Genomic DNA, 9770 nt, shown 5'->3' with positions numbered 1-9770 from the left:
GGTTTCACCATGTTGGTCAGGCTGGTCTTGAACTCCTGACCTCATGATCTGCCCACTTTAGCCTCCCAAAGTGCTGGGATTACAGGCCTGAGCCACCACGCCTGGCCCTTTTTTCTTTGTTTGAGATGGAGTCTCATGCTGTTGCCCAGGCTGGAATGTGGTGGCGCCATCTCAGCTCACTGCAACCTCTGCCCCCCAGCGTTCAGGTGATTCTCATGTCTCAGCCTCCCGAGTAGCTGGGATTACAGGCCCCCACCACCACACCTGGCTAATTTTTGTATTTTTAGTACAGACAGGGTTTCACTATGTTGGCCAGGCTGGTCTCAAACTCCTGACCTCAAATGATCCACCCGCCTTGGCCTCCCAAAGTGCTGGGATTACAGGCCTGAGCCACCGTGCCCAGCTTGGGCTAGATGAGAAGGTGAGGCAGGAAGGGCATTCCAGGCAAAGGGAACAGCATATGTTATGGTGTAGAGGTGTGGCCAGCGCATGCGTCAGTCAGGAAACAAAGACTTCAGGGTGGAAGCAGCTGCGGCAAGATCCAGGTCAGGCTGGGCCACAGATGCCAGGCCGAGCAACTGGCACTGACCCCTGGGCAAGGGGGAGCCGACGGCCATGTCTAACCCTGGGTGAGATAGGGCTGTAGTCATTCAAGAAATTGGAGCGCCATCTGAGCATCCCTGTGCATGTTTTCAAGCCCTGAGCCCTGTCCTTGACATGTCCCAGCCTGGTGGGGAGTTAGGCCAGAAATAGACCATCCTGGTGTAGTGGGGTCAGAACTGGGGGAATCCCGGCCAAGGAGACATCAGCGCTGGGCTTGGCCAGGGGAACTAAGGCCCATAAGAGGATGGAGGGAACCGGAGGCCCCTGGAGACTTGGCAGACAAGCTCTTGCTTTAGGAACTAAGATAACAAGAATGTTCCACCTATTTCTTGTGGGCCCAGTAGAACAGAAGTTGCATTGGAGGGCAGGTACATCAAGGGACATTTTCAAGGTGGAAAGAGGAACCATGGCTTGCTTGAGGAACTGTTTGCATTGGTTGTGACCAGGGGAAGTGGGGATCATTGGCGCTGCCAAGTGGACAGGATGGAGCCCAGCTTGTGGCAGGGAACACGCAAGCTGCGAGCAAGGCATGCTCCAAGCATGGTAGTGGCAGAAAATCAGCGGTCTCTGGACACAGTCTAGAAGCAGAGCCAAGAGATAGAGGTACGTGTGGTATAAGAAAAAGACTCCCGGCCAGGAGCAGTGGCTCACGCCTGTAATCCCAGCACTTTGGGAGGCCAAGGGGGGTGGATCACGAGGTCAGGAGATAGAGATCATCCTGGCCAACATGGTGAAACCCCGTCTGTACTAAAAATACAAAAATTAGCTGGGCGTGGTTATGTGCGCCTGTAATCCCAGTTACTCGGGAGGCTGAGGCAGGAGAACCCCTTGAACGAGGGAGTTGGAGGTTGCAGTGAGCCAAGATCGCACCACTGCACTCCAGCCTGTCAACAGAGCGAGACTCTGTCTCAAAAAAAAAAGAAAAGAAAAAGGCTCCCAAAGCCAGGCGTGGTGGCTCATACCTGTAATCCCAGCACTTTGGGAGGCCAAGGCAGGAGGATCACTTGAGGCCAGGAGATCGAGACCAGCCTGGTCAACATGGTAAGACCCCATCTCTGTTATTTTAGAAGATGAAAAGTCAATAAAAGAGGCTCCCAAGACATGCAGCCTGAACACCTGGTAGGACAGCGCTACTGAGGGGCTCAGTCTGGGGTAGGTTCATTTTGCAGTGTCCAAGAGGCAATTAGAGGCAGGTGGCTGAAGGTCAGGCGAGAGGTGACTGAGAGCTTCAGGCAGGACTGAGATGGGGGGTGCCCAGGGACCTCAGGAAAGAGGGGATGGCCCAGCCACAAATAACCACTCCCTACCCCTCGCTCCACAGGGTGTCCTGGCTCTGGCCCTGCCTGTGGGTTGTGGCGTGGTGCAGTCGCTGGCCTACCACCCCACGGAGCCCTGCCTGCTGACCGCCATGGGGGGCAGCATCCAGTGCTGGCGGGAAGAGGCCTATGAGGCAGAGGATGGAGCAGGCTGAAGCCAGGGGACCCACCAACAGGACCAAGGACCGAGACACAGATGCGGAAGGACTGCAGAGACCATTTTATTCTAGAGACGTGGCTGACCAAAAAGTAGGGGAGGGGCTGGGTCTGCGAATTAATAAATAGAGGAGGGGTAAGACCTTCCTGGGACAGCAGCTGCTCAGTCCTCGTTCTTCTCACGCATGAAGGCATCTATCTTCTGGGCAAAGGTTTCAGCCACGAGCAGGGGGAAGACCAGGGAAGCGTCGGCATAGACCTGGGTAGGGGGAAACCTGGGTAAGCCATGGGACCCACGCCCAAGGTCCCGAAGACCCTGTGCCCCACCCAGTCAGCCCTCACTTTGACAGGCTGCGCATCCACGCGGATCTTGCCCCAGGAGACCGCCTCGTCTGGTCGCGCACCCGAGTCGGAGCCGTCAAACTCCTGGGCTGTGTTGATGTAGACGGCGTAGTCGGCCCCGTTCCGCTGTGGGGACAGGAGGGCACGGCGGGCCCAGTCAGCCAGTCACAGGAGACAGACACAGAGGGAGGACACCACAGCCAAACAGGCTGAGAGGTGTGTCCCAGATGAAGGAAGCCCTTTGCAGACCCTCGCTCCCAGACAGGGCCCCTGTCAGTGTCTGGGGTCACTAGAGCTGCTGGGCAACAACGGCCCGTGTTTCCCCAGACCCAGCAGCCAGGTGTCAGCAACCCTGCCCCATCGGCAAGGCAGGAGCTGCCAGCAACTGTATCCTCAGAAGCCTCCAAATCCAACCACCTCCCGCCTCCCCGGCGCCCATCCTGATCCCTGCATGGTCACCGCCGTCCTAGACTGGAGTTCCCACTCCCCTGCCACCATCTGTTCACCACATGGCCACCAGGGGGAGCATGGGAACCCGAGGCAAGTCCTCTCCCACCTCCCTCGGCGCAAAGACCAAAGCCGCGCCTCAGCCCTCAGGACCCAGCAGACTGCCTGTGGCACCTCGCTGCATCACCTCCTGGCCCTCACCACTCCACTTTCCCCTCACCAGCTTCCCAGCTGTTCCTGGATTACTTCAGGCACCCCAGAGCCTTTGCACTGGCTGTTCCCTCTCTTGGGAACTTTGCAATCCAGAAGCTCAATCCTACCGCAGCAGCTGCAACTCCTGGCACAGGAGACAACTACATGGCTCCTGAGAGATGCCTCCCCAAACCCCTGCTCCCAGCCCATACTTCCAGAAGCCTCCTTCCAAAACCCCTTGTTGGACAGAACCCCTTTCTCTTATCCCATCATCTAATATTCTCCGTAGCAATGACTGCCCTGACATGGATGTCACTTGTTTGCTATCTCCCCTACTAGAACATCAGTCCTAGCAGGGATCCTGGTTTGTCTAGTTTATGCTGTCTCCCCAGCACATGGCATAGGCCTAGCACACAGCACCCCCACTCACCATGAGGTTGGCATTGGCGATGTGGTGCTTGACCACGCCCCCGCCCAGAATGATCATCCCAGTGCCCTTGGCAAAGATGGCCTGCGTGTTGATGAGCCTCAGGTCTGGGGGAAGAGGGTCGAAGTCAGGCCTTGGACTCGGCTGGCCCTCCTCCCCGTCTCCTCTGTGGCCCCAGCGCCTCACCCTCAACGATGTCCAGGACCAGGCCCGGGTTCTTGTAGGAATGGAAGAAGATCATGTCACCCAGCGAGCCATCTGTAAGTGCAGGACTAAACACAGGGATGTGGTTCTGCAGAGAACATGACAGGACAGTGGCTGGAGCTCAGAGCCTTGTCCCCATGCCAGCTGCATCACTGTCTGACTGTGGGCGGGGTGCCTAATTTATCTAGGACTGTTTCCTCAATTATAAAATAAGTATAACAGTAACACCTCTCACAGATGAGGCCTATATGAGAAAACCCACAGAAAACACTTAGGATAGTGCCCAGCACATAAAGAACCAGCCTATTCTTAGCTTGCTGAGCTGTTTCTTTCTCTCTTTTTTTTTTTTTTCCTGAGATGGAGTTTCACTCGTTGCCCTGGCTGGAGTGCAATAGCACAATCTTGGCTCACTGCAACCTCTGCCTCCTGGGTTCCAGGGATTCCCCTGCTTCAGCCTCCCGAGTAGCTCGGATTACAGGCATGTGCCACCATGCCCAGCTAATTTGCTTTTTTTTTTTTTAGTAGAGATGGGGTTTCACCATGTTGGCCAGGCTGGTCTTGATTGACTTCAGGTGATCCACCCACTTCGGCCTCCTAAAGTACTGGGATTACAAGCATGAGCCACTGTGCCTGGCCCTCTATATCTTTTTTAAAGAGCCAGCTTATGGCCAGGCGCGATGACTTGCGCCTATAATCCCAGCACTTTGGGAGGCCAAGGCAGTTGGATTGCCTGAGGTTGGGAGCTCGAGACCAGCCTAACCAACATGGAGAAACCCTGTCTCTACAAAAAATACAAAATTATCCAGGCGTGGTGGCACATGCCTGTAATCCCAGCTACTTGGGAACTTGGGAGGCTGAAGCAGGAGAATCGCTTGAACCCAGGAAGTAGAGGTTGCTGTGAGCCAAGATCGCACCATTGAACTCCAGCCTGGGCAACAAGAGTGAAACTCTGTCTCAAAAAAAAAAAAAAAAAAAGAGCCAGCTTGTGCAACATGGTGAGTCCCCATCTCTACAAAAAAAATTAGCCAGGCATGGTGGCAAGCACCTGTAGTCCCAGCTACTCAGCAGGCTGAGGCAGGAGAATCAGTTGAGCCCAGAAGCTCAAGACAGCAGTGAGTCATTATTGTGTCACTGCACTCCTGCCTGGGCAACAGAGTGAGACCCTGTCTCGTAAAAAAAGAGTAGGTAGGCTGGGTGTGGTGGCTCACACCTGTAATCCCAGCACTTTGGGAGGCCAAGGAGGGCGGATCACTTGAGGTCAGCAGTTCAAGACCAGCCTGGCCAACATGGTGAACCCCCCATCTGTACAAAAATACAAAAATTGGCTGGGCATGATGGTGGGTGCATGTAATCCCAGCTACTCAGTAGGCTGAGGCGGGAGAATCACTTGAACCTGGGAGGCAGAGGTTGCAGTAAGCTGAAATCATATCATTGCATTCCAGCTTGGGTGACAGAGTAAGACTGTCTCAAAAAAAAAAAGAGGGCCGGGCACAGTGGCTCACGCCTTTAATCCCAGCACTTTGGGAGGCCGAGGTGGGTGGATCACGAGGTCAGGAGATCAAGACCAGCCTGGCTAACACAGTGAAACGCCATCTCTACTGAAAATACAAAAGATTAGCTGGGCGTGTCGGCGGGCGCCTGTAGTCCCAGCTACTTGGGAGGCTGAGGCAGGAGAAGGGCATGAAGCCAGGAGGCGGAGCTTGCAGTGAGCCAAGATCGCCACTGCACTCCAGCCTGGGCAACAAAGCGAGACTGTCTCAAAAAAAAAAAAAAAGGGTAGGCAGCCTTTTCTTTTTTTTTTTTTTCCCCCAGATTCTGATTCTCTAATTAAAGGGAGTGGGTAGCTCTTATTTTATAGCCTCTGGGAGTGTGGGACCCTGAGCCAGGCCCCAGGGGAGTTGCTAAGTCCTGCCCCTACGGTTCCAGAGATAGTCTGGGAGGAGCATAAGGATGCTGAGGCCCCACTAGTTATCTGTGTGACTTGGGACAAAATTACCTAGCCTGGCCAGGCACAGTGGCTCATGCCTCTAATCCCAGCACTTTGGGAGGCCAAGGTGGGAGGACTGCCTGAGGCCAGGAGTTCAAGACCAGCCTGGGCAACATAGGGAGACCCCCATCTCTACAAAACAATTTTTTTTTTGAGACGGAGTCTCGCTCTGTCACCCAGGCTGGAGTACAGTGGCCTGACCTCAGCTCACTGCAAGCTCCGCCTCCCAGGTTCACGCCATTCTCCTGCCTCAGCCTCCCGGGTAGCTGGGACTACAGGCGCCCACCACCTCGCCCGGCTAGTTTTTTTGTATTTTTTAGTAGAGACGGGGTTTCACCGTGTTAGCCAGGATGGTCTCGATCTCCTGACCTCGTGATCCACCCGTCTAGGCCTCCCAAAGTGCTGGGATTACAGGCTTGAGCCACCGCGCCCGGCCTACAAAACAATTTTAAAATTAGCTGGTCATGGTGGCATGTGCCTGTGGTCCCAGCTACTCGAGAGGCTGAGGTGGGAGGACTGCTTGGCCCCAGGAGGTTGAGGCTACAGTGAGCTGTGATCACATCACTGCACTCCAGCCTAGGTGACAGAGCCAGATCCTGTCTCAAAAAAAAAAAAAAAAATTACCATGCCTATCTGTGTTTGAGTCTCCTCATCTAAGCGTGAGGATGCTGAGAATAACAGTGGTGAATTCCCAGGTGGCTGGAAAGATGAAATAACACATGTCAAAGTCTGGCTACTTTGCCTCCACTTAGGTCCTCACCTTCTGGGCCCAGTAATACACGGACTCTGGGTTGTTGATCTCCTTGCCCAGCCGGGCGATCATCTTAGAAGGCGTCCACTTTACACCCTAGGAGAGGATGTGAGCTTCAGGCCATGCCTCCCCTGACTCCCACTGGACTGGCCCCTCCAGGTTGCCCCAGCCCCACCTCTGTGTTCTGCTCCAGCACCATCTGGTCCAGAATGGGCATCAACCAGTCCTCAAACTTGCAGTAATTGTCATTGGGCACCAGCAGGTTTCCAATCCTGAGGACAGGAAGTATGTGGGCATCAGGCCCCAGGACCCTTGGTCCAGCTCCCCTGCCCAGCACCACTCAGGGTTCTCACCTATTGATCCCATTCTCCCGGAGCTCCTTCCCCCTGAGGCTAAACTCGCCCAAGTATGTGGGCGCCAGGCACTTGATGAGGTCCTCCTCCACGCCGCCAGCTGTGGTCACCAATACATCCACCTACAGCCACAGGGCAGTGAAGTTGGCCCAAGAAGGAAGCCCCGGCCCTCATTCTGGGCAGGACTTCTAACCTCATCCTTGTCCAGTGACTCCTACGAGGGAACTCTGCTATAAAACAAAACTCGATTCTGTTCCTCTGCTTAAAACAGACCCCTATCTCCCCATCTCACTTAAACGATCAATAACTGCATCGCCCATTGACCCAGGGGCCAAGGCCACGGCCCCACCAGGTCCCCACCATGTTGTGCTGCACAAGGTAGCGAATGGTCTCACGGATGCCTGAACTGATGAGGTTGGATGTATATCCCAGGAAAATGGTGCAGCCGGTAAGTGGGCGGCAGCTCTGGGTCAGGTCTGCATGCTGGTCTTCATCCTGTGACAGCGGTTCCAGCTTCTTCTCGATCTGGGAGTAAAGGCCAGGTCGAATTAGCACTGGCGTTAAATCCCAGACCCAGGACTCCAGGTGGGCTCCAGAAATAGATTTCACCCCAGGCCCTGCACACTCAGGGATACAGGACCAGTTCTACAGGGGACCAAGGTACATCTCCTGTGCAAACTCTGCCCCTTCCCAGACCAGATCTCAGGACACGCATTAAGGATTTGCCCCCACCCTTTTTTTTTAGACAGAGTTTCACTCTTGTTGCCCAGGTTAGAGTGCAATGGCGCAATTTCGGCTCACCGCAACCTCCGTCTCCCAGGTTCAAGCAATTCTCCTGCCTCAGCCTCCCGAGTAGCTGAGATTACAAGTATGCACCACCATGCCCGGCTAATTTTGTATTTTTACAAAATACAAAATTAGTAGAGACGGGGTTTCTCCATGTTGGTCAGGCTGGTCTTGAACCTCAGGTGATCCGCCCGCCTCAGCCTCCCAAAATCCTGAGATTACAGGCGTGAGCCACCGTGCCCGGCCTTTTTTTTTTTGCTGAGACAGAGTATCGCTCTGTCACCAGACTGGATTGCAGTGGTGCGATCTCGCTGCAACCTCCACCTCCCGGGTTCAAGCGATTCTCCTGCCTCAGCCTCGGGAGTAGCTGGGACTACAGGCGCGCATCACCATGCCCGGCTAAGTTTTTGAATTTTAGTAGAGACAGGGTTTCACCATGTTGGCCAGGCTGGTCTCGAACTCCTGATCTAGTGATCCACCCACCTCAGCTTCCCAAAATGCTGGGATTATAGGCATAAGCCACCGCGCCCGGCCAGCCCCCACCTTTTTAGGAATCAGAGAGCATCTCCTTTCAGATCCGGTCCCTTCCCCGCTGGGAAAAGCAAATCTAAATTCAAGCACCGCCCAGACTTAGGCTCCTCCTCCCAAATCCTCCCTTAACTTGTCTAGCCCCAGGCTCCGCCTATTCCAGAAAGCTTTAAATTTACCTGGAACCCGCTCCCACACCGAGAATCACTCCTTGCCTCCTCGGGCTACCTTACTAGCATGTAACTACTAGAGTGCAAAATCCCCTTACCAGGACAAAAACTCCCGCCCAGAATAGGTCCCGCCTTCCTCCAACTATTGGGCCGCTCAAATAAAAGACATAGCCCCTCCACTGGAAGCCCTGCCCCCGTCTAGTACCGCACTGGTTCTACAAGCCACGCCCCTCCGCGTCCCTAGAAGTCCCGCCCCCGTCCTCACCATGGCATTGACTTGCTGTACAGCGCGCCCGAAGTTGGTGGCCTGGAAGCCGGTGGTGCCGAAGGCTTTCAGCAGCGCGCGGTAATCCACACCGCGGGTGAAGTCGTAGCCCCGGACCTGGGTGCTTTCGGGCGGCAACGTCGAGCTGTGCTTTAGCACGGCGGCCAGCGCCGCCGCTGGCGCCTCCCGTTCCGGGGAACCTTCCATGCGCCTGTAGCCGGCTCTCGAGTCAGAGATGCCCCTAGGCCGGGCTTACCGCGGCCCAGAAACGCGTTAATCCGCTACGCGCGCGTCTCGCAGGAGCACAGGAAGTAGGGAAAGGGCTTTGAAGACCGGAAGTTGGTTTATCACGTGACCTTTTTAGGCCCTGTAAACCAGGTCGCCGCCATCTTTGCGCATGTGTTCCGTAATACGGAAGCCGCGAGGAGCCTTTAGGTCTTTTCTTTCTTTCTTTCCTTTTCTTTTCCTTCCTTTTCTTTCTTTCTTTCCTCTTTCTTTTCTTTCTTTTTTTTTTTTGGATACAGGGTTTCACTCTTGTCGCTCTTGTCGATCTCAGCTCACCGCAACCTCCACCTTCCGGGTTCAAGCGATTCTCCTTCCTCAGCCTCCCGAGTAGCTGGGACTACAGGCATACACCACCACGCCCGGCTAATTTTGTATTTTTAGTAGAGACAGCGTTTCTCTTTGTTGGTCACGCTGGTCTCAAACTTCCGACCTCAGGTGATCCGTTCGCCTCGGCCTCCCAAAGTGCTGGGATTACAGGCGTGAGCCACCGCGCCCGGCCTTTACGCCTTTTCATGTGTTCCCGACTTCGCATGAAGATTCTTTTTTATTTTTATTATTTATTTAATTTATTTTTGAGACAGAGTTAATGCTCTTGTTGCACAGGCTGGAGTGCAGTGTTGCAATCTCGGCTCACTGCAAACTCTGCCCCCCTAGTTCAAGCGATTCTCCTGCCTCAGCCTCCCGAGTTGCTGGGATTATAGGCACCCACCACCACGCCTGACTAATTTTTGTATTTTTAGTAGAGACGGCATTTCACCATGTTGGCCAGGCTGGTTCTGACCTCGCGTGATCCGCCTGCCTCGGCCTTCCAAAGTGCTGGGATTACAGACCTGAACCACTGCCCCTAGCCAAGATTCCTATTTTAATGCCGCCTGCTGGAGACCCACCGCTTTGCCGGCGCTCGCCCATTCGTTTCTGTTCTTTCCCCTCAGGAGGAGAGGCTGGTTTTGTTGTTGTT

At 54.6% G+C, this 9770-nt stretch overlaps 3 protein-coding genes across 6 annotated transcripts in view; 1 reads left to right on the top strand and 2 right to left on the bottom strand.

The window, feature by feature from the left end:
* Window positions 1–2233, top strand: part of WDR83 (WD repeat domain 83) — an 8042-nt gene extending 5809 nt beyond the window's left edge. For both annotated transcript variants that reach the window (XM_011954722.1, XM_011954721.1), the window contains one exon: window positions 1925–2233. In XM_011954722.1, coding sequence (XP_011810112.1) covers window positions 1925–2074 — 150 coding nt within the window. In that variant the 3' untranslated portion in view covers window positions 2075–2233. The remainder of the gene's footprint in view (window positions 1–1924) is intronic.
* The window catches only part of WDR83OS (WD repeat domain 83 opposite strand), a 34866-nt gene that overhangs the window by 6245 nt on the left and 18851 nt on the right, over window positions 1–9770 (bottom strand). The gene's annotated exons all lie outside the window — the stretch shown is intronic.
* Window positions 2120–8854, bottom strand: DHPS (deoxyhypusine synthase). Of its 3 annotated transcripts, none has more exons than XM_011954724.1 (9): window positions 8528–8854; window positions 7139–7303; window positions 6779–6900; window positions 6601–6697; window positions 6435–6521; window positions 3670–3775; window positions 3487–3590; window positions 2418–2543; window positions 2120–2334 (listed from the first exon to the last, which is right to left on the bottom strand). In XM_011954724.1, exons 1-9 carry the CDS (start codon window positions 8732–8734, stop codon window positions 2239–2241), a joined length of 1110 nt encoding a protein of 369 aa, XP_011810114.1. In that variant the 5' UTR covers window positions 8735–8854; the 3' UTR covers window positions 2120–2238. The 3 variants fall into 3 exon arrangements, with proteins under 3 accessions (XP_011810114.1, XP_011810115.1, XP_011810116.1); XM_011954725.1 differs by lacking the exon at window positions 8528–8854 and adding an exon at window positions 8000–8172; XM_011954726.1 differs by lacking the exon at window positions 3487–3590 and having other exon boundaries at window positions 2418–2506.

The sequence above is a fragment of the Colobus angolensis genome, unplaced genomic scaffold, assembly GCF_000951035.1.
Source record: "Colobus angolensis palliatus isolate OR3802 unplaced genomic scaffold, Cang.pa_1.0 Scaffold39, whole genome shotgun sequence".
In the NCBI taxonomy this organism is placed as follows: domain Eukaryota; kingdom Metazoa; phylum Chordata; class Mammalia; order Primates; family Cercopithecidae; genus Colobus; species Colobus angolensis.
The sequence above is the reverse complement of the archived record's forward strand: the minus strand, read 5'-3'. Positions and strand labels throughout refer to the sequence as shown.

Bases quoted from the DNA above. Each gene is read 5' to 3' on its own strand.
- DHPS (XM_011954724.1), bottom strand. From the start codon at position 8,734: ATGGAAGGTTCCCCGGAACGGGAGGCGCCAGCGGCGGCGCTGGCCGCC. The intron at 6,698-6,778 runs GTGAGAACCCTG...TCCTGTCCTCAG, and splicing joins CGGGAGAATGGGATCAATAG to GATTGGAAACCTGCTGGTGC. The intron at 2,335-2,417 runs GTGAGGGCTGAC...CCCCCTACCCAG, and splicing joins TGGATGCGCAGCCTGTCAAA to GTCTATGCCGACGCTTCCCT.